Here is a 24,475-nt window from a genome sequence, read left to right as displayed (position 1 = left end):
CTGTCCAGTCCAAAGTCATAGGCTAAAAGCCAAACAAGAACTCAAACGACCCCTCTGAACCGAGCCCCAAGCTGCTGTCCAATTACAGCAACAGCGCTTGTGCTTGCATTGCTTCGTTTTCGAGACTATTGGCCATTGGGGATTGAACCACCAACCAGAGCCTCTTACCAACATCCTAAGGTGTGGCTTGAATCATGACTAAGGGCCCTGGGCTAGCCACAATCCAAGCAACACCAGAAACATCACCACGCTTCCAACCGAGAACCAAACTGCACGCGTGGGACGTTTCGCTTGTTCTTGTCGTCATGTATCATTCCAGTGGCCATAGGATCGGCCATGGCATGATCTAGACCCCATGAGGTATTGTGTGAACCGTGGCTAAGGGCTAAAAAGCCAACAAAGATCCACATCACCCCTAAAATCGAAAGCTACACATGCAGGAAAAATAAAGGGGATCGAAGGGCACTTGTCTTGTTTTATTTAAAAACCGAGGGAACCATGGACCAAGCCTTGAAAGGCTGACTTGGTCACGTCTTAGACATAAAATGGAGAGGTTCTAACCATGGCTAGATCTCGTAGGGCAGCCAAGATCTGAATCTTTACCTTAGACAATAAACATGCAAATCGAGACACAAAATGACATGCTGGGGAGTTGCTGTCCAAAACGTAATGCAAGGGGGGAAAGGGCTGAAACCAATGGACAACTCCCTTCCTAGCACACCCTATATCAGGTATAAAAGCAGCCTTGAGTCCCTGGAAATCGATCCAACCCTGCAACCACAAAAACAACAAAGAACGCGAAGTGCATGTGGGAAGAGCCGAAAATTCTGTACATGTTTTTCGAAGTTGCTGTCCAAAAATCAAATCGATTTTTGCTTCATGATTCATGTACGTGTAATGTTTTAAATTATTTATATAACTTGATTGAAGAGAAAAGAAATGTATATACATGCCTGGAAATTTGTTTTGAAAAGAAAACAAATCAAATGACGACACGGCGCGGTGGAGACGGAGTTGCTTTGCTTCTTTCTTGTTTTCTCTCTTAATTTTACTCTCAAGAACTCACGATTTTCTCTAGCTGAAGGACACTGAAATTTCGAGAATATGGAGGAGGAAACATGGTTAGGGATGAAGGGAAAATCTACTAATTAAATGGGAGAGTTGAGATGAAAAATGAATCTTGCTATCCTAGTTGTTTGAGAGATAAGGAAATGATTAGGATATCAAGGTATTTGAAAGATAATTAGGAGGTGACAGAGCCGAAAATATCATTCAAACTAGGGTAGAAAAATTGCTTAATTGTTTAATTGTTGAAGATTAAATGGTGAGGGGATTATCTACTAAGAATGGATTAAGGAAATGAATCAAGAGAAATGAGTTGTCAAATATTTTGAATCTATAAAGGGTGATGGCCGATTTTTACAAAAAAAATAATGTAGGGAAATATTGCTTAATTCAATAATTATTAGTGATTAAAATGAAGGAATTATCTACCAAGAATGAGATAAAGAAAGATATAAAATGAAGAGATGTCAAATTTAATTCAATCTAGGAAGGGATGGCAGAAAATTTGAGATAATGGGAGGGAAAAATATTGCTTAAATATTGTATTTTAAATCTTTAGAGTTTTATCTACTCATTAAGTATTTTAGTGAATAAATAATTTAATTTAGAATGATAATTATCTTGCATGCATGGCTAATTTTTAAATTAAATTTACTAACATGTTAAGTTACAATTTCTTAAATAAAATAAGTCTAGATTAACTTATCTCAATTGGTCACATATTTTAATTTAGGCTTTTAATTAAATTCTTGGACAAAAGGAACTTATTTACTACTTATCTCTAATTAATTTAATAATTCTTTAAACTTTCTTTTACATTAAATTAAATTATTATTTATCTTAAATAAATTCTAGGAATTTTTTTCTTAATATTAAATTTTATCACAATACTCTCACTCCAGTCCGGCCTCACATATTTAACTGAAAAGATAAAACTAAATTTATGGGATTTAAAATAAATAATCATGACTAACAACTTTAAAAATACTTTAAATAATCAAGAAATCATTTTTGTAAATTTAAATACTAAAAATTATGCATGGCTTATACGTAGTCTGATTTAACGGGTTCTACAGACCAGCACGCAGGTAGTCGGGGGCAGGTTATCTGAGATATTCTCGGGCAGCCCTATCCAATATATGCTCGAATATTTTGGGCCCAAGGTGATTTTCTTAATTTTCAAAAAAATTTGGGCTAGATTGATATTTTATGAAAATATGGTCGCATTTACCCTAGAAATAGATTTTTAATAAAATTACGGATTTTTTTATAAAAAAATAAATCAGAATTGGATTATAATCAATTTTAGTAAAAATTGTTTTACAAGAAATTTAATTAATTGAAGGTAAATAAAAATGTTTGTTTAACTTATTAATTATGACGGTTAGTGATAATTTATTAGATACATGATTTGTTGATAACATGTGATATTATGTATTTAATAAAATATTTGATATTATACCATAAAATGATGATAGAGACCCAAGAGCAATTTGCTAAGCGTATGTTAGGATATTTTATGTATTGTGTTTTTAATTATTTGATAATTATTTAAAGTGGGTATGGTTTTTGGCCCATTCTCATCCCTAAATTTGTATAATATACCATGGAAATTTATTTTAAATATTAGATTTAGTGGGTGATCAATATTTGAAGATGACATGCCTAGATTTTCAAGAGTTTTGAAGATCGAAAACATGTTAAATATTGGAAGTTTATGTAATATTACATTTTCATACCTGCATTTATTTAGGTTTTGGACACTGATCTATATTAGTACTGCCCCATATATGACTCATATGGATCAATTAGCTTTCGGTTATCGATTATTCTTTACTATCTAGAATGCATGTGATATATTATAACTAATCAGTAAATATGTTATTATTAATATAATAATAAGAGTCAAACAAAAACGATCGATACGTGAGGAGGTTTGAAGTCAGTGAGATCTTGCACCGTACTTGTTATACCGAATGCCTATCAGATATAACGCACACATCTCTGCAACCTCTTGTAAAATGTCGTGCAACATTACCGTGGAACCAACGCCAAGAATCGTAATTTTCTTCATCAACAAGTGCAAATACTAGAGGCAAAACCTGGTTATTAGCATCCAAAGTTAATGCTGTGAATAGTTTTTGCTTATACTTGGTGTATATATGGGTACCATCTACACTAATTATATTGCGACCATGTCAAAAACAATCTATACATGGTTTGAAGGGCCAAAATACAAAGTTCAAAATTTTAAGTGGATGGTCATACGTTCGAAGGTGCTTCAACTCTATAATAGTTCCTAGATTGTACTTTGATAGAGCACCCATATATTTAGGAAGTAAAGATATAGAGCTTTCCCATTTGCCATTAACGATGTCCACCACGTACTTCAAACTCTTCCATGCCTTAGTATACGATATATCATACCCATATTTTGATTTAATGCTTTCTTGCGAATACTTTATCTCGTATGCAGGATCACAATGCACGATTCCCAAATGTGTGTTGGTTATCATGTTGACGTCAAGGTTGTGGTGATATATACCTACTTGGATGCATATGCATATGTGATCATTACAATACTTTGTGAACATTAAATAGCCTAATTTTTGTTTCAATGATGCTTGAAGTTCTCACTCACAATTGCCATCTTCGGACCAGTTCTTGCATTTGAACTTCCAAATTATTGGTGAAATTTGGACTACGATATATTTATGTTTTAAAACTCGAACAGAAAAATTCTTCACGAAAGTTATTAAATCATTTTTGCTCTTAAAAACCATTTTGACAACGAGCTCTAGCATGTCAGGATTGTAAAAATTTGTTCGGGATGCAGAAAGAATACCAAATGGAAATGGAATTTGTTCGTTATATACTTCATTGAAAAATTGAGGAATTTCACGTAACTATTTCTCTAGTGCAATAGGAAACTTTTGTGTAAGTGTTGCTACGGATATTGGCACACGCGACGATTTGCTTTGATTTGCATTGTCAACATGTTCATCATCTTTTCCATTAATCGAGGGAGCATCCAAATCATCATCGCTACTCATTACATGATGCGAACTGTCTCCAAAAAAATCCTCTTGCTCAGGCATGTGTTATGTAATTGAGGAGAAAATATTTGCAACCTTAGTAGAACTATCAAAAGGTCCAACAATTGTGGTATTTTCTTCATGACTCGATGAAATTAAATCTCATTGTTATGTTCTATTTGACCCCATGCAACATCAACTTCTGAGGGAAACATGATATGATGATCCCAAACCCCTGAAGTAAAATTACTTTGTCGTGTTCTATTTGTCCCCCATACATAATATTCTTCGGTGGAAAACATGAGTTGGTGATCCCAGGGCCGGGTGGTAATCCCATAATATGTCTGAGTTGAATGTTCATCAATGTGATAAGTAGAAGGTCATGCTTGATTTAAACCGATTGTTCTCAAACTTTGCATTATTACTAGCATGACTGCCTCAAAATCATATTCACTTACATTTGTAACACTAGAGATGATTCAACATAAAAGACAAGCAATCTAGTATGGGCAAATCAAACATACATTGTAGACTATCATCATCTGTAATATATAAATGCTCTTCAGTATAACGAAACAATTCACTGTAAGAATATTTTCGTTGACGATTTGATGCAGAATTTCTATGGGTCGATCCGTAGGATGCGATGCACATATTCACCAATTCGGAAAATGTAATAGACCGTGGGATTTCATGGACCTAGTTGCAGGGATGATATATCCAAACTTCACATCTTCAATAATGATATAGCCACCTACGTAGAGTAAGATATTTACAGTATTCATGACTGGAGGGAAAACTAAGATATAATGTCATACAATCATAAAAAATTTATTATGATTTTATTTCAAAAATATTATCTTAAAATATACATTTTATATTGGATTAAATTTCAATAATTATTTTAGTATTTTTTTATTATTTTATTACAATAAATAAATTCAAATGAATTTATTAATTTAATAAATTTCAAAAAAAAAACTCTATTTGAATTAATAAGAATAAAAATACATTATAAACTATACTATAAAATTAATATTTTTTACTTGTGTAATTCTAATTTGTACGTATATTAAATTTTTTATATTAATTTAAATTAATAATTAATAGTATTAATAAATTTACTAAATAAAATAAAACATAATGAATGGCCAAACATTGTCAATTTACGATATAAAGAGAAATTTTTTAAAATTATCTTTTATTTATTTTTTTTTAAGCTTAAAATTGTCTTTTATAGAACACCATAATCAAGCTTGACCTTATAAATTAAGTTAATTAATTAAATTAGCATTCTAAGTATGTTAAAAATTCAAAACATATCCTTCCATAAAAAATATGCTGATTAGAATTTGTGTCACGCCCGAGACTGGGGTTAGTTGATACCGACGTTGCTCAACAATCACATAATCGTCAAACAACAAGCCTCGCGGTACAATATATACCAAAAAAAATTTATTTCTCATAATCAACAAAAGAATCGTCTTTACAACTTAAATAGCAAAATAAACTGATTAAAATGTTTTAATAGTGCGGAAGCGATAAACATAAACCAATCTATAAAACTTCTGGAATAACTCGATATCTTCTATCATCCCCAAAATTGCTCTTGCTCATCTTCATCAATTTGCTCTTCGTTCTTATCTGGGTGGGGAGGAAGTAAGGGGTGAGTATTTTGGAAAATACTCAGCAATTGAAGACAGTTCGAGTACAATATAACAACATGCATAATTTCGAAAATCACATGACTTGCATAACATCATTCATATCACATGCATAATATTTACCAGCACTGAGATTCATCTGCTTTCTATTGTTTACTAATATCAGTCCCTAATTTTTACTCTTATAAGGGGGCGAGGCCGTATAGCGGTTATATCCCCCACCATGTAAGGGTACGTCATGGTTGGGATTCCCACCCATATACAGTCGAATCCTCACAGTGCTTAAAACCGTATGACAAATACAAGAAAGGAGTAGAAGCAGAATTGTACTCAACTATTTTCGAAAACCGAACACATGCATAAATCCAAAAATTTCAAGTGTAAAACAAGCCCACTTACCTTAGACCAGAAGAAAACGTGAAGAACTCGGAAACCATATAAGAATCATGTTTCGAAAACGCAACAGCACATCTACCAAAACATCAGCCGCCTTATAAAATTCATTGCACCTTATTGAACCGTTGGATCGGGCTCAAATTTTACAGTATGTTCACAAGTACGTGAATACATTATGAACGGTGGAGATCGGGTTTGGATGTTGTTTTAACCTGTTTGTGGAGGAAAAACCGTATGTATGCTGTTTCTCACCTAAAATTTAAGCAATTTTCTTGCGAAGACGATAAACAAAACACTAATCGTTGGATTTGGCTGAAATTTGTATATGTTATTCAAAACATATGAAAGCATATTCTGAATGGTGGAGATCGGTTTCAAAGCTCTAGAGCAAGAGAAACGAATTTTTGAACTTGGACAGAATTTTGATGACTCAGGCGGAATTTTTGGAAAGCAAAATTTTCAAAAATTCTTGGGAGCACTATGAGAGAAAATTTTGAAAATTGCTTGCTAGAATGAGGGGTGAAATTTTTATAGGCTTAGGAGGTATTTATAGGTGCTGGGTGAGAATCTTACTATAAACTGATTGATTTTTCTTCCAAAATTGTGAGATAATTATTCCTTAATTATCGAGATATGTATTCCATATTTAGAATTATGCCATAACAATTAATTCGTGTAATAAATTGAAAATTTTGAATTTATGGCTCCTGGACTGGATGGTTGAACGTAGACTGCTTTCTCGTACAAGTTCGTGATGTGTCTGGACTATATTGCAAATTTGCTAGCTTCCTTGTTGAGAAAGTTGTCTTGCATGCAATATACTCTTCTAATTAGATTGATATCTTTTCTAAATTTCGAAAATAATGTGTATATTTTGTACTAGATTTCAATCACCATGTATTATTTATATTTTCGAATTTATTATAACTCGAAAATAAAATCTTATACATGTCTATATTTATTTAATTACATGTCGAAAAATTTGGGTTCTCACAATTTGTACTTTCTTATAATGTTCCACGAACATAAATAATATTATATGTTATATTAAATCGACCAAATTTATAGCATAATTATACAATATTTCTTAATAAACACTTATAAATTTTTTTTCGAAGAGTTGTTAAAGAATTTTATTTTACATATGTATTAAGTACATTTGTTGCTTAAATAAATGCTAAATCAATTTTTCTCTTAGTTTTGAATTACATATCACAATATTAAAATAACAACAAATATTTTAAAATAAAATTATGAGAATAATAAGAAAAATATATAATTATCTGCAAGCACGCACGTAAAATAAAAAAACAAAAAACAACGGTGTTTCCTCAATGAAACAAATTAAGCTTCCTCGGTGCACGTAAATTAGAACAACAAAAAACAATATTTGCTGCTTTCTCCATTGAACGAATTATGCTTCTCAAATTTGCTTCTTTTTCGTCAAAGTTCCGCAATTTATAGTAGCGCAAAAGGATGAAACCAGTGGTGACATGGATTTTTAGGTGAATCCAGAACAGACAGCCACGTGTATACGCCATATTCAAAAGATTTTAATTTTTTTTTAAGAATCTGTGTCACTTTATTCCAGATTGTTATATTTTCATAAACCACTCTCAGACATTATAATCTTGAAATTTCTGATTATTTTATATTATTTTTAAAAGGGAAATTTTGATTTTATTCCCCATTACCATTTTCAGCTTTCTCCTTACTCCCCCCCCCCCCCCCCCATCCCTTTATTTATTTGTTTCAACTCCCCAATTTTTCTAAAATTTTCAAAAAACATCGTTTTTCTTTAAAATTTTGGTATGTTGCATTGTTGAACCTATCGAGCATGTTCTTAAAAGCATATAGCTTCAAGACATACAGTTACACAAGGTTTCCAGCCTATATATCATATTCAAATTATCGTTTTTTATAAATGGCTCATCATGCTTCTGTAAAATAAATTGAAATATTTACCTCTTTGACCAAAATGTCATCGTGTTATATCTACCGAGTTTTACAGACTGCTCCTCACAGTCCAACCACACTGTCGCAACTGATGGTTCAAGACACGGACTCCTTCATCAACACTTAGCACAACCCTGTTTCGTTTCCTTACTCAGGGTGTATAATAAACAGCTCAATTTGAAAATAATACATGAGAGGGATAAAAAGCCTTGGTTCTTTATTCAAACATAACAACTTATTATTACATAGTATATCCTGTAGATGAAAAGAAACTTGTTTAGCTACTTATAGTAGCCGAACTTTCAAAACACATAAACTAGAAAGAAAAATATTACAATTTATTTCTAAAAGAAATTGAGGAAATGTTTGATATTCTCAACTTCATTCTTCTTGCTTTTTTATAGAAGGCTCTCTGGATTTGAAACTCGGATTTCAACTCTTGATGAGTCTTTACAGCTTGTATGTAGACCACTTTCTGTAGTGGTTGAGTGGTCCTTTATTTCTCCATCGAAGTGGTCCCTGGTTTTGTCTAGAGTATGAATCTAGAATAGCCTTTTCTTCTCGTTTTATCTTCCGGCATATTCGGTCGATATTAATTTGAACTATGTCTGCACAAATTTCTTTGGCTTCATTTTTTAGTCATTTATGATAGGCTTGGAAATTTTTCAGCTCTTGTCGTTTTTTCTTTTATACATCTCTTGACTGCCTTTAGATATGCAAAGGACATTGGCATTTTTCAAGTTTTGTATATTTTCTTGTGTGTTTCTCTTTACCTCGTTTTAATTTCTTTTAATAGGTGATTGGGTTAAAGTTTCTTGTCTGTTTATTGGATTTCCTTTATCTTTTAAGATAGGGAATCTAATGGTCTTTTGTCCTTAACCACCGATTATTGGTGGTCCTTTTATTCCACTCACATGGTGGTCTTTTCTTTTGTTAGTGGGATGGTCACATGTCCACTTTTAGCTTTGTCGAAGAATCTTTGGTTTTCTATGTCCCCGAGAAAATCGTGTTTGTGGTCCTTCCCCACTTGTACTGGTATCTGTAAAGTGTTTTTGATCAGATCTCGGCTTGAATCTTTTACCAAAATCTGGTTATTTCTGGTTCTGACATTTTGGGCAGATGTTCTCCGACCATCTTCTCACATGTGCCATATTGCAAAATTTCCGGTGAGTCTCTTTGCTTGCCGACAGCTTACTGTTCCACAGAAGATTTATTTTCTTTTCAAATATGTATTATGCAAAACTTGTTGTTTTTCCTATCATTGTATTTAACAGGAGAAATCCATTTACTGAATTTTGATAAAAATTAAATGGATACTTGACTTTGTCCATCTTGGTTAGACAGGCCCAAAACCTCGTGCTCTCCTGGTATAGATGTCATCTTCATTAAGTGAAGAAACCAGGGGTGTTTCGTTTGTAGGAAGATCCTTGATGAATTTATGGGCATTCATATCTGGCTTCCTTAGCTTGATTAAATGAAAAGCTTCGTGTGAGCCTTTCCGTGCTAGTTCTGGTGCTGCACTGAAAAAATACAATTCCAGAATATCTCCTCGGGAAAAATAATCATTGTTTGTCCAAGTTTCATGCACGGATTCCTGAATCCACTCTAGTAATGCTGAAATCTCCGGGAAACTGGGTGAAGTAGTATAAACTGAGCCAAGAGCCCCAAATTCATACCATGTTTTGACTTTCTTAGGATATGAATTAGGTTTCATCCATACCTTAGGATATTTTCCAGCCACATCAACTCGAACAATAGATGGGTTGATGCCAATACTTGTGTTTAGTTTCGCCCAATTCTGTTGGTAAACCTGGAATGGAGAAATTGCAGCTTCATTAGTACCAACCTTAGATTTGCCCTTGTCAGTATTAGGTCTAAGGTTGATATCTCCCTCTTCAATTCCCGAGGTGAAGGGTTGGCTTGAAAATTCAAGATCGGAATCGGGAGTTTCAATTTTTGTTTTGGCCGACTCATCAGAAGATGATCCTAGCTTAACACTTGTGCTAGGGGTACTTGAATCCCCTGCTCCAGGTATAGAGTCCCGTACTCGAAAACTCTCCAATCAGGAAACCAATGGCTTCTCAATGCCTTGGAGGACATGCCTTTTCATTACAGACCATAACTGAGTATATGCTTGTTAACATCATGTGATTCGTTCAGAGACATTTCTTTTATTTGCTTGTTGGAGCCTTTCCGCAATTTCTGTGTTCAGTGCTAACTTGTTAAACTCGTTTTGAAGCATTTCAAGGTGTTCCCTCAAATGTCTCTGCATCTTGATAATAGCATCGATGTCAATGTTGTCCATCTCTTGTTAAAAAATTTACAAGAATATTTTCGTGAGATTTAATAATAATGATATCAAAAATATAAATTTGACATAAAGCTTGCCATCTTAAAAGTCTAGTTTTTTCTGGTTTGGATTCAATCCTATTTTTCGGAAAAGCTTTTACCTATGTATTATCAACTTTCAAAGTAAATTTCTTTGCAAGTAAAAATAATGGCCATTTTTCAAAAGCCTTTTTTTACTGCATAAAATTATTTTTTGTTGATACGTCATCTTATGACTTCTGCATCTGAGAATAGACCACTACAGTATCTGCATGATTGTTCTCCATCGGGTGTGAGTTTAGTAAGAACCGTTGCCCACCAATGATTAATGGTATCCGTATATAATACCAGATCATCTTTATCTTGAGAAATATCCATTTTTGGAAGATTTTACAAATCTCCTTTAGTTAAATTAGTCTCTGTGTTTGTTCTTTTGTCCATATAAATTTCGCATCTTTTTTCAATAATGGACTGAACACTTTCCTGTATTTTGCTAGGTTTTTAATAAACATCCCAGCAAAATAAACAACCCCTAGAAAACTTTGAAGTTGTTTCTTTTCTTTTAGTTTGTTTGGAAAATTTTGCACTTTTTCTATATATGATCCTTCAAAATTATTCCAGACTCATCGATTTCTATTCCTAGAAATTTGATCTTTCTTGTGGCAATGATTGCTTTCTTTTATGATAAAACCAGTCCTTATTTTTTACAAACATCAGAGAAAATCTCTAAATGATTAATATTTTCTTCCATATTTTTAGCTGCAATTAACACATCGTCAATATAGACCAACATAAACTTAAAATAATCTTTAAATAGATTATCCATTTTCCTTTGAAATATCTGGGGTAAATTAGTCAATCCTATTGGTAATACTTCCCAAATATAGTGTCCTTGTGGTGTAGAGAAAGCTGTGAATTTCTTGTTTTTTTCCTGCATCCGAATCTGGTAAAACCCAGACTTACAGTCGAATTTAGAGAATATTTTAGCGTTGCGTATGCAACTGATTAGATGTTCTCTGCTAAGTATAAAATACCCATCAAACTCTAGAATCTTATTAATTTATTGGTAATTAATAACTGATCTGGGTTTGTTCTTTTTATTTCACCATGATTTCTTACCAAGAATCCTAGACTGCTGTATGGTGAAATTTCCACTTTGATTAAACCAAGGTCAAAATGTTCCTTAATTATAATCTGCATATCCCTTTGATCATTAATATTCATTGAGATAGGTTTGCAACGGACAAATTCATATTTAAGGCAAGCTTTGAGTTGATTTAGATCTCACCATGCCAAAGGATCTTCATTGTAATTTTTTTGGATCCTTTTCTTGACATCTTATAATGATACCTTAGTTTTAAACTCTACCTCAGTCTTATGTAGAGCTATCTTAAGGCATTCTATTTCTTCAGGTTGGAGCTCTTTATCTGCTCTTATTTGGAGCATTGTTTCTCCAAACCGTCGAGAATCCTTCATTTTTGGGTTCAAAAGTTTTCCTTCATCACCACGCTTGCTGCGAAATTGAATGGGCAATTTTCTGTAAAATTTCTCTCTTAATCGCTGGACTATGATTTTATGATCACATGGTTTTGTGAACACTAATCGTCTAGTCTCATTTTCTTGAGTATATGACTTGAACATTTGTAGGAAATTATTTCCTAGCAAAATGTCAGCTCGTGTATCATGAAAATAAATTGGCGGTGTTTTTACCTTGTACCGAGATGTTTGTCAAGCACCTCCAATTACGATTTCAGTCATCTTAATCCCTTTGCATAAGATTAAGATCTTCTGGAAAAATCTATTCCAGCAATTTTTGGTAATTCTTCTTCCAAAATATTTGGAAAAACTCTTCGTTTTGCCGTACAGATTCTCACATCTGAATCAATATAAGCAGCAAATACTCTGCCTTATATTGCTCATATAACATTCATACTGGAATATATATCGAGAATGAGCTTGTGGTCATTGAATTTTCCACATCCTATCATCTGCCATAAACTCCATTCCATATTCTAGACGTTTACAAGGTTCGTGTTCCTCGAGAAACTCTAGTCCAAGAACCAATCGATCTGAATCTTTCCCTGGAATTCCTTTTATATGAACTTCCGAATCTCCGATATTCATCATTCTTTGGTAAGTCTATCATAGATTGTTCCAAATAGTATATGGTATTACAATAAAATTGATTTCTTTGTTTCGTAATATCAAATATTGTTTCTACTTCATTCCATCGTTCTAGGCATCTAAGCTTTCCTATGATAGAAAAGCTTTTTGGCTCCTGTTGGGTTTCTTGGACAGAAGATTTTCCCCATCTGTAACTTGTAATTCTATCTCTTTGAAAAGATAATCTCCTTGATTCCAATATAAGACTTTGATTCTTTCGTAGAATCGGTTTGTCTTGTATTTGGATATTTGTTTCCTGTATTAAAGGAAACTCAACTTTTTCTGGATAAATTGCCTGGGCAACTTTTCCAAATATATCGGGTATTTCAATGAACTCATTTCTAATAAACAATTCTGAATGATGTGTATTAGATAGAGCATATGAAATTTGATAGGTAATAGAATATGGTCTATTATCTTCTTTCATCAGTCTTTTTTCCTTGAAATTCTGATGTAATGTCAAGGCTTGAATAAAATCTCGATCTGCTAAGTTGTAGGAAATTCTCGGATAAATTATTCCTGCAATCTTTCCTGCGTAGAGATTTCCTGAGATAGTTCCCAGTACTGAATCTTGAAGGTTCCCCATTCTTTTATCGCATATAGCAATATCAATGGGTGAATTTATTCATTCTTTGAAAGTAGCTTTTATCATAATCTGAATTGCTCCAATATTAATACATGACATAGTCCTTGCTACTTTTATCTTGAGTTTTTGTAATTCCTCCTTAATTTATTCAGAAGGAATTAGTTGCATCTCCATTCTATTTCCTGTAAGTTCCATAGGAATTTCCATTTCTCTCCTAGAAATTTTATAGATTAGATGATGCTTTCTGTTTCTTAGGCCAATACTTCCTAAGAACTTTTCTACCTGTCCTGCAGAGAATCCTTGATATCTCTGATGTAGAACCTGTTAAATCAGACTACGTATAAGCCATGCATAATTTCTAGTATTTAAATTAAAAATGATTCTTTATTATTTAAACATTTTTCAAGTTGTTAGTCATGATTATTTATTTTAAATCCCACAAGTTTAGTTTTATCTTTTATCTTTTCAGTTAAATAAGTGAGGTCGGACTGGAGTTGGAGTATTGAGATAAAATTTAATATTAAGAAAACATTCCTAGAATTTATTTAAGATAAATAATAAGTTAATTTAATTTAAAAGAAAGTTTAAGAATTTAATTAATTAATTAAAGATAAGTAGTAAATAATTCTTTTTGGTTCAATAATTAATTAAAAAGCCTAAATTAAAATATTTGACCAATTGAGATGAGTTAATCTAGACTTATTTTAATTAAAAAAATTCAACTTAACATGTTAGTAATTTAATTTAAAGATTTATCCATGCATGCAAGATAATGTTATTCCTTAAGTAAGTTATTAATTCAATAAAATATTTAATGGGAGGATAAAACTCTAAAGAATTAAAATACAATATTTAACAATATTTTCCCCTCCCATTTTATCAAGATTTCGGCCACTACACATTTGGGTTTAAAAATATTTGGCAACTCTTCATTTTGATATCCTTCCTTAATCCTTTCATGGCACAATTAATTCCCACAATTTTAATCCTCAATAATCATTAATTAAGCAATATTTTACCCATTTTTAAAAGCTAGAATTCGGTTCCCTTAAACAATTCAAAGATTTGTTTTGACAACTCAACATTTGGTATCATTCTTTATTCTTTCATTGGGAGATAATTCCCCCACCTTTTAATCACCAAGTAATTTATTAATTAAGCAATTTTCTACCCTACTTTGAATAACAAAAAGTCGGCCATACACCTCTAACTATCCCTCAATCAAATCATATCATTATCATTCCTTATTTTCACAAACTCAAAAGATGGCAAGATTCATGTCTTCCTTTTATCTTGCAAACTTCCCATTCTGTTCCCTAGACTTTCTCCTCTCTTTTTTCCACCGAAATTCAGTAGACATTCAACAAGAAAATCGTGAGAGCCCAAGGAAAATCAAGAGAGAAAAGTGAGAAAAGAAGAACACTCTGTCTCCTCCGCGCCGCATCGTTGTTTTCATTTGTTTTTCGTTCAAAACAAATCCAGGCATGTGTATATTTTCCCTTGCTCTTCAATCAAGTCATAATACGATTTTTAAACATTACATGATCATGATTTTATAGCCAGAAACCGAAATCTTTGACAGCATTTTTTCGAAATTATAGTGCAGATTTTCGGCCCTCTTCTTTGTGCCTTCACAGTTTGCTTGTTTTTCTGAGTACAGGTGGTTGGCTCGACCCTAGACTCCCAAGGCTGCACCTAGGCACGTACTAGGGTGTATTAGGATCATGTTGGTCCATTGTTTGCGGTCCATGCACCCCACGAAATCATTTTTTGACAGCAACACTCCATGCTGCGATTTTCATGTCTCGTTTTCTTGTTTGGGTTGTCTAAGGGAATGTTCTGATCTTGGCTGCCCTAGGGGCTATAGCCATGGTTAGAACCTTTCCTTGACATGTCTAGGACGTGACCAAGGTGCCCTTTCATGGCTTGGTTCATGTTCCCGTCGGTTTTAAAAATAAACAAGAACAGCCCCCATCGGTTTCATCTTTCTGGTTTTTGGGTGTGTGAGTTAGTATTCGGTTTTGTGGTGTTGCTTGGATCTTGGTTGGCTTTTTAGCTCTTAGCCATGGTTCATACAATATCTTACGATGTCTAGATCATTCCATGGTCAATCAAATGGTCACTTGAATGATGCACGATGACAAGAACGAGCAACACATCCCACGCGTGCATGTTGGTTCTCGGTTGGAAGCGTGGTGATGTTGCTGGTGTTGCTTGGATTGTGGCTGGCCTAGGGACCTTAGCCATGACTCAAGACATACCTTAGGATGTTGGGAAGAGGCTCTGGTCGGTGGTTCAAGCCCCAATGACCATTAGCCTCGCAAAGAACGCATGCAAGCGCAAGCGCTGCTGTAATTTTTTGTATAGCAGATTGGTGCTTCGGTTCAGAGGCTCGTTTGAGTTCTCGGTTGGCTTTTAGCCTATGGCCTTAGACTGGACAGTACCTCATCAAGTTAGAAAGGTCATGTTTTTGTCCGTTTGTGATTCGGTTAAGTTTAGAGATCGTAGAGAATTTACGGTGCAATGTGCCAAAGTGACTCTCGAAAGAGCGTTTCATGATTTTGGTCTCCATTGCGCAATTCTCGTATATTACAGCCCTATGGTTATGTTTTCCAGTATTTTAAGAGTATTTTAACCATGTCTAAACAATGGTTCAATGTTGGTTCGGGTTGGTACGAAGCCATGGTTGAATACTAAGTTAGTTGGGCGTAATTGTCTAGTTTTTGGGTCGATTTTGAAGTGTTAGTCAAGATAAGTTTAGTTGCATATTTTTCATGCTAGAATTAGGTCGCAGCGAGCCTGGGAACAACCCAAAACTTTCGGTAAAATAATACAGGACATTTAGTTATATTACGTGCATAAAAATATAAAATGTTCATTTTTGAGATATATGTGATATTGCTTGTGGCCACTTCACGTTAATGAGATTGCAGCTTATCATGAGATTATTACTTCATCCGCTGGTCACTGATCGGTTCAGTTCATGTTCATGTATTGGTAGATCTCTACCACCCAGTATATTGTGGTTTAGTCTGATCAGACGATTCATTTCACGTTATGAGCCACTTGCATAGAACACATTCTCAACAGAAAATTATTATATGCTATTTCATGACAGGGCTCTATCGAGCAACATTTCACTTATGATTTTCAGTTCAGTTATGCACGTATTTATAATTATTCATGACATGATATTTTCACGTTACGTCGGACTTATGATAATTTTTACCTTGCATGCGATTTTACTATATTTACTTGTTATTTATGATATATGCATGCTGAGTATTTAGACTCCTTAGACTTGATTGTTGTAGGTACTGATGAAGTCGGGACCGAGGGCGGGGACCAGTGAGCCATCTTGGGTCGGCAGTAGTAGAAACCCGAGGACCTCATTTATCAGTTTATTTATTATTTTATGCAAACTCATTTTATCACGATGAATTATTTTAAGTTGTTGCTTTGAAACAAATATTTACTTCCGCTGCTACTTTAAACATTGAATCTTTTTATCAGTATATTTTATGAAAGAGGCATTTTATTTGTTTAAAAAAAATTAAATTATTCCGCAAATTTTCAAGAACAAATTTCGGGCCTCCACAGCTGGTATCAGAGCCTATGTTCTGGTAAAGGGTTGTACTACTACTGACCCCGAGAAGATCATGAAATCATGTCTTCGGTCTGTAAGTTTTACGTTTACGCATTTCGTTTACAGCATGAAATATTTTAACAGCATGTTTTCATGAAATATTTTACGTTCAGATTACGATTATGCAGTATTTATTTAACTTTAAAAAAATAATAGAAATTATGCATGTTAGTTACGTATGGGTTATATGTATGGAACAGTATGCCTCCAAGACGCATTCTTGAGCGTACGAGAGATGATGAGCCTTGCCAGGAGGACAGGAAAGAACAGAGATAGGAGAGGAACGAACCTCCACCCCCTCCACCTGACATGAATGCCCAGATGCTAGCTGGGATGACTCAGTTCTTCGCACAGTTTGCAGGGAACAATGCTGTGACAGCCAAGCCGACAGGGCCCGAGGCTACTTATGAGAGGTTTATGAATATGCGGCCGAAGGAGTTTTCATGGACGACAGATCCCATGATTGCCGAGGGCTGGATTAAGTCCCTCGAGGTTACCTTCGAGTTCATGGAGCTTGGAGATGCGGAAAGAGTTCGTTGTGCCACCTATCTATTCGGAGGAGATGCCCGCTTATGGTGGGAATGAGCATCAGTAGCCCAGAACTTGACTACACTGAGATGGACGCGCTTCACGGAGGTATTTTACTCCAAATATTTTACTCATGAGGTGCGTTCCAAGTTGACCAGGGAGTTCATGACCCTTAGGCAGGGAGATATGACTGTTACGGAGTTCATCCGTAAGTTTGAGACGGGTTGCCATTTCGTGCCCCTAATTGCAAATGATGCTGAAGCAAAGTTGAGGCATTTTCTAGATGGTCTGCGGCCGATCTTGCGCCGCAATGTTAGGGTGGCTGGCCCTACTACTTATGATGTTGCCGTCTCCAGAGCTCTAGCTGCAGAGCAGGATCAACAAAATATAGAGAGAGACCGCCAGGGCAAGCTCCCAGTCCAAATGCCACACCGTCCTCCTCCTCAGCATCAGCATCAGAACAAGAGGCCTTTCCATAGCCCACCCAAGAACAGAGGACAGCGGCAGCAGCAGCAGGGACGTGCAGTCCCGAGGACTTTTGAGCACCCAGTCTGTCCTAGGTGCACACGCCGCCATGCTGGAGCGTGTATGTATGGTTCCGAGAAGTGTTACAAGTGTGGTAGTCTAGACCACTTGCTGCAGCAATGCCCACAGGGGAGTCTGCCTACCCAAGGCAGAGTCTTTGCTCTCCATGCAGCGAAGACAAACCCAGAAACCATGCTCATGACAGGTATCTTAAAGCTTTAAGTTAATATTCGAAATTCAATGTTTTGGGAATTTATGTTTCGGGTTGAGGTGTTGGACATAGAATTGATGATAGGATTGCATGCTCTAATCAATATTATTTTTGGGAATTTAGTTTAGGAGAACTCTGACCTTTGCATGTCTATAAGTTTAGTTCTTTTAACTATTGGGTTCAACTTAGCATTCCAACCTTTCAGAGAGAATTTTTATAGTGGGTTCAGCTACGAAAGCCTTGATAGACTCAGGGGCTAATCACTCGTTTATTTCGGAGACCTTTGCTAACTTTCTCAAGGTCAAGACCATTGGGCTAGATATAGCCTATTCAGTAGTATTGCCTTCTGGTGAGGAGATGACAGCTACTAATGTGATCCGAGACATAGACCTCGAGCTTCATGGCAATCTTGTTTATGCGGATCTTATCATTCTGCCGATGCCAGAGTTTGACATCATTCTGGGGATGGACTGGTTATTAAGGAACAGAGTGTTGATTGACTTCAAGCGGAGATCTGTTCTAGTGTGACCGCCTGGGATGGAGGAGTTCTTATTCGAGCCAAACAGGTACTTTCATTTACCGCGTTTGATATCTTGTGTCCAGGCTAGGAAGCTCATGCATAGAGGGTGTCGAGCGTTTTTAGCGACTTTTATATCTGTCCCCGAGGCACCCAGTCAGTCAGCCTCAGATGTTCCGATTGTTACTGATTTCCTAGATGTTTTTCCTGAGGACGTCTCTGGTATGCCACTCGAGCGAGAGGTGGAGTTTTCTATTGAGCTTATGTGAGGTACGGCTCCGATCTCAAAAGCAACGTACCGATTAGCACCGACAGAGATGACAGAACTTAAGAAGCGGATTCAGGAACTTCTAGATAAGAAGTTCATTCGCCCGAGTTTTTCACCATGGGGCGCACCAGTCTTGTTTGTGAAGAAGAAGGATGGTACGATGAGGCTTTGCATTGATTACCGGGAGTTGAACAGGGTTACAGTGAAGAACAAATACCCACTTCCGAGGATTGAAGATTTATTTGATCAGTTGCAGGGAGATTCGGTATTCTCAAAGATTGATCTGTGTTCCGGTTATCACCAGTTGAGGGTGAAAGATGCCGATGTTTCCAAGACTTCTTTTAGGACTCTTTGTGGCCACTTCGAGTTCCTTGTGATGTCGTTCGGTCTGACGAATGCGCCAGCGATCTTCATGGATCTCATGAATCGCGTATTTCAGCCGTATCTTGATCAGTTTGTGATAGTATTCATAGACGACATTCTCGTCTACTCGAAGAATCAAGAGGATCACAGCAGACATCTGACCACAGTTTTGCAGACCTTGCAGAAGCACAAGTTATTCGCAAAGTTCAGTAAGTGCGAATTCAGGTTAGAGAATGTGGCGTTCTTAGGCCACATTGTTTCTAACAGTGGTATTGAGGTAGACCCAGTGAAAGTCGCAGCAGCCAGAGATTGGGTTGTGCCGCAGAATGCTTCAGAGATCAGTAGTTTCCTTGGGATAGCAGGATATAATCGGAATTTTATTCAGGGATTCTCCTCTATCGCAGTTCCACTCACATCATTGACAAAGAAGAATGTTAAATTTGTGTGGAGCGATGAGTGTCAGAAGAGCTTCGATACTTTGAAGCAAGCTCTTATATCAGCGTCAGTTTTGGCCATGCCGTCAGGGCCCGGAGACTTTGTTTTGTATACCGATGCTTCGAAGCTCGGTTTAGGCGCAATGTTGATGCAGCATGGGAAAGTGATCGCATATGCTTCTCGACAGTTGAAAATCCATGAGAAGAATTATCCTACCCATGATCTAGAGTTGGCAGCCATTGTTTTTGCCTTGAAGATTTGGAGGCATTATTTGTACGGAGAGAAGTGCCAGATCTTTACCGACCATAAGAGCCTCAAGTACTTCTTTACGCAGAAAGAACTGAATATGCGTTAGAGGCGTTGGTTGGAGCTAGTGAAGGACTATGACTGTGACATTAGCTACCACCAGGGTAAGGCTAATGTAGTTGCGGATGCACTGAGCAGGAAAGTCGCAGTGATGGCTCATCTAGCGATTTCGAGGCCTCTTCAAACTGAGATGCCGAGGTTTGACCTAGAGACTTATCCTCGAGGTAGAGTTCTCCGTCTATCTACTTTGACGATTCAGTCTTCCCTTCTAGACCGTATTTGTAGTGGTCAGTCAGCAGATGAGCAGTTGGCAAAGTGAAAGCAGAGGGATGAGGCCAAGGGCTGTATCTTGTATACAGTTAGCGACGGGATTGTCAGATACCGAGACAGGATGTGGGTTCCTAGCAGTGATTCTATCCGAGCAGATATTCTATCCGAGGCCCATATGTCGCCGTACTCTATTCATCATGGGAGTACGAAGATGTACAAAGATCTGCAGTTGTTGTATTGGTGGCCCGGTATGAAGAAGGATATCAGACGTTTCGTATCCGAGTGTCTGACGTGCCAGCTAGTGAAAGCAGAACATCAGAGACCAGCAGGCTTGCTCAAGCCTCTTCCTATTCTCGAGTGAAAGTGGGAGAATGTTACCATGGACTTCGTGACCGGTTTGCCGAAGTCAGTCAGAGGATCAAATGCTATCTGGGTGATTGTTGATCGTCTTACAAAATCAGCGCACTTCTTGCCTATTAAGACGACTTTCACCATGATTCAGTATGCAGAGTTGTATATCCGAGAGATAGTCAAAGTTCATGGTATTCCCGTTTCTATAGTGTCTGACAGAGATCCTAGATTCACTTCCGCATTTTGGAAGAGTCTGCATTCAGCAGTGGGTACAAAGTTGTTGTTTGGCGCAGCTTTCCACCCTCAGACTGATGGACAGTCAGAGAGAGTTATCCAGATTTTTGAGGATCTTCTCCGTGCTTGTGTCATCGACTTTTCAGGGAGTTGGGAGTCGAACTTGCCATTAGTAGAGTTCACCTATAACAATAGTTTCCAGGCGTCTATTGGTATGGCTCCGTTTGAAGCACTGTATGGTCGTAAGTGCAGATCTCTTGTTCATTGGGATGAAGTAGGGGAGATATCATAGTTGGGTCCGGAGATTATTCAGCAGGCTGCTGATGTAGTAGTCAAGATCCATGATAAGATGAGGACTGCTCAGAGTCGACAGAAGAGTTATGCATATCAGAGGAGGAGAGATCTAAAGTTTGCCGTTGGCGACCATGTTTTTGTGAAAGTGGCACCTATGAAGGGTGTCATGCGGTTCGGAAAGAAAGGGAAAGCTTAGTCCGAGATTCATTGGACCATTTGAGATCCTCGACAGGGTTGGGACATTAGCTTATCGTGTTGCTCTTCCGCCAAATCTGGCTGGAGTACACAATGTGTTCCACGTCTCTATGCTAAGGAAGTATATGGCAAATCCTTCGCATGTCTTGAACTTTGAGCCGTTGCAGCTTACTCCGAACCTGTCTTATGAGGAAGGACCAGTACAGATCTAAGACAAACAGGAAAAGAAGCTTCGGAACAAGCTGGTTAAGCGAGTGAAAGTCAAATGGCTTAATCATTCAGAGGAGGAAGCTACGTGGGAGTCTGAGCCAGAGATGAGGATTCGGTATCCAGCGTTATTCGGTAAGTTTTAATTTCGAGGACGAAATTTCTTTTAAGGGGGGAGAGTTGTAGAACGCGTTAAATCAGACTACGTATAAGCCATTCATAATTTCTAGTATTTAAATTAAAAATGATTCTTGATTATTTAAAACATTTTTAAAGTTTTTAGTCATGATTATTTATTTTAAATCGCATAAGTTTAGTTTTATCATTTCAGTTAAATAAGTGAGGTCGGACTGGAGTTGGAGTATTGAGATAAAATTTAATATTAAGAAAACATTCCTAGAATTTATTTAAGATAAATAATAAGTTAATTTAATGTAAAAGAAAGTTTAAGAATTTAATTAATTGATTAGAGATAAGTAGTAAATAATTCTTTTGGGTTCAATAATTAATTAAAAAACCTAAATTAAAATATGTGACCAATTGAGATGAGTTAATCTAGAATTATTTTAATTAAGAAATTTCAAATTAACATGTTAGTAATTTAATTAAATATTTAGCCATGCATGCAAGATAATGTTATTCCTTAATTAATTTTTTAATTCAATAAAATATTTAATGGGTGGATAAAACTCTAAAGAATCAAAATACAATATTTGACAATATTTTTCCCTCACATTTTATCAAGATTTCGGTCACTACACATGTAATGCCCTAGATTTTATATCATGTTAAGTGGAGATTATTGAGTATAAACTAATATGATTATAGCCGGGCCATTACGAGATCGAATTAAGCCAAACTTATGAATTACATAATGTGGGGACAGAACTAGTGGCGCCCGAGCGGTAGAAAACAACCGCCCGAGCGCCAATGTTTCGGTAATTCACGTTACGGGCAGAAGGTTCGGCGCCCGGGCGGTAGATTTTGACCGCCCGAGCGCCAAGGGTGCCTTCAGAAATTGTTGGACAGAAACTGTCGCGCTCGAGCGGTAGTTTTGCACCGCTCGAGCACCGACCAAAATGCAAGAAAATATGCCACGTTCCATTAACATGCAAGGTGGATATATATACATACAAACGTGATATCCTTCAGAAATAAGGAGGAGACTTCCGAGAATAGCCTAGAATCCTTACGCCTTTATATTTCAATCCGTCCGTTAGATTTTAAATCCGACTTCGGTACCGTGTTCCTATCAACGTAGGCTTCAACTGGACGTAAGTTTTATTACGTTTTGAAATGTTTTGGAATTATGATGTTGTTAGAATTGAATACACGTCATATATGTTGTTCTTGACATGTTAGACAGCGTAGAATCGAAAGCAGATTAAGAAACGGACTGAATATGGAATTGTTATGAATTTCAGAATGACATTGACTAGAATTGATATCAGATTTGTACGGTGGTTGATTGTAAATGATTGGAATTGATATAGACTGATATAGTATTATCAGTATCGCAAGATTGTACTGTTGCACTGTCAGAATTTGATAAAACAGAGATGTTGTGATTTGATTAGATTATTGATACAGAATATATTGATATTGTCATTGCCAGATTGAACAGTGACAGACTTTGAATCGAGACTTCGATTGTATCAGAGCGACAGCAAGAAAGGTATAAATTAATGTTGAGTTGGGATTGTACAACTCAAGTTAGGTTTGACTTGAGTTTCCCTAAATCACATACTTTATTTTATTGCATTGATATTTGCAGATTATCAGATTGAGATTGCATTGATAGTTGTAGATTATCAGATTGATATGTGCATGTATTGACTTATAACAAAGTCAGAGTCCGAGTCTAGGGCAGACAGCCTAGCTAGGGCAGAACCGCCGAGTTTTTCTCAGAACCGATAAGACTCTAGACTTACGGTGTATCGACGAGCTTCCGATGTAGATCGACGTCTATCTCAGACACACTCGATACAGCATACCAAAGTCTAAATTAGATTGGGATACCTAGATTTGAGATAAGATAAGATTAGATCACGAGTCATTGATTCATGTAGTCAGATTAGATACATGCTTCGATGTTTGTTTATGCTTTTATATATGTTTTATATGATTGCATGTAATACATTGTTTATACTGGGATATTCATATCTCACCGGAGTTATCCGGCTGTTGTCTTGTTTGTATGTGTGCATGAAAATAGGTGGGACAGGTACAGGGTCACAGAGGTGAAGACAGACTGAGATTAGAGTGGTGATACCGGACTTGGACTAGAGCTAGGGTTTAAACACTTGATAGTAGTTGTTGAACCTGAGTATGTATGATTGTATATTTTATCAGATTTGTACTTTTATACTGATATGTATAGAAGTTTGATTCCATTACCTTCCGCATTTCAAAAAAAAAAATTTAGACCATGTTTATTATAATTGATTAATTAGTCCCAATCATGATTAAAAGATGATTAGCGTCCGGGTCCCCACAACACATGTGTCTTTAAAAATATTTGGCAACTCTTCATTTTGATATCCTTCTTTAATCCTTTCATGACACAATTAATTCCCGCAATTTTAATCCCCAATAATCATTAATTAAGCAATATTTTACCCATTTTTAAAAGCTAGAATTCGGTTCCCTTAAACAATTCAAAGATTTGTTTTGACAACTCAACATTTGATATCATTCCTTATTCTTTCTTTGGGAGATAATTCCCCCACCTTTTAATCACCAAGTAATTTATTAATTAAGCAATTTTCTAACCTACTTTGAATGAAAAAAAAATCTGCCATACACCTCTAACTATCCCTCAATCAAATCATATCATTATCATTCCTTATTTTCACAAACTCAAAAGATAGCAAGATTCATTTCTCCCTTTTATCTTGCAAACTTCCCATTCTCTTCCCTAAACTTTCTCCTC

The 24,475-nt window shown here is 36.0% G+C and overlaps 1 protein-coding gene across 1 annotated transcript; it reads right to left on the bottom strand.

Annotated features, from left to right (window-relative positions):
- Positions 1-3,032: 3,032 nt before the first annotated feature.
- LOC140842953 (uncharacterized) lies at positions 3,033-3,581 on the bottom strand. The gene is made up of 2 exons (XM_073211162.1): positions 3,334-3,581; positions 3,033-3,243 (listed from the first exon to the last, which is right to left on the bottom strand). Exons 1-2 carry the CDS (start codon positions 3,579-3,581, stop codon positions 3,033-3,035), a joined length of 459 nt encoding a protein of 152 aa, XP_073067263.1.
- Positions 3,582-24,475: the final 20,894 nt, after the last annotated feature.

This window comes from Primulina eburnea, chromosome 10, assembly GCF_022965805.1.
Source record: "Primulina eburnea isolate SZY01 chromosome 10, ASM2296580v1, whole genome shotgun sequence".
NCBI lineage: Eukaryota > Viridiplantae > Streptophyta > Magnoliopsida > Lamiales > Gesneriaceae > Primulina > Primulina eburnea.
The sequence above is the reverse complement of the archived record's forward strand: the minus strand, read 5'-3'. Positions and strand labels throughout refer to the sequence as shown.

Coding starts and splice junctions, on each gene's coding strand:
- LOC140842953 (XM_073211162.1), bottom strand. CDS start 3,581: ATGATAACCAACACACATTTGGGAATCGTGCATTGTGATCCTGCATAC. Junction 3,244..3,333: donor GAGTTGAAGCACCTTCGAAC/GTATGACCATCC, acceptor CAATATAATTAG/TGTAGATGGTACCCATATAT.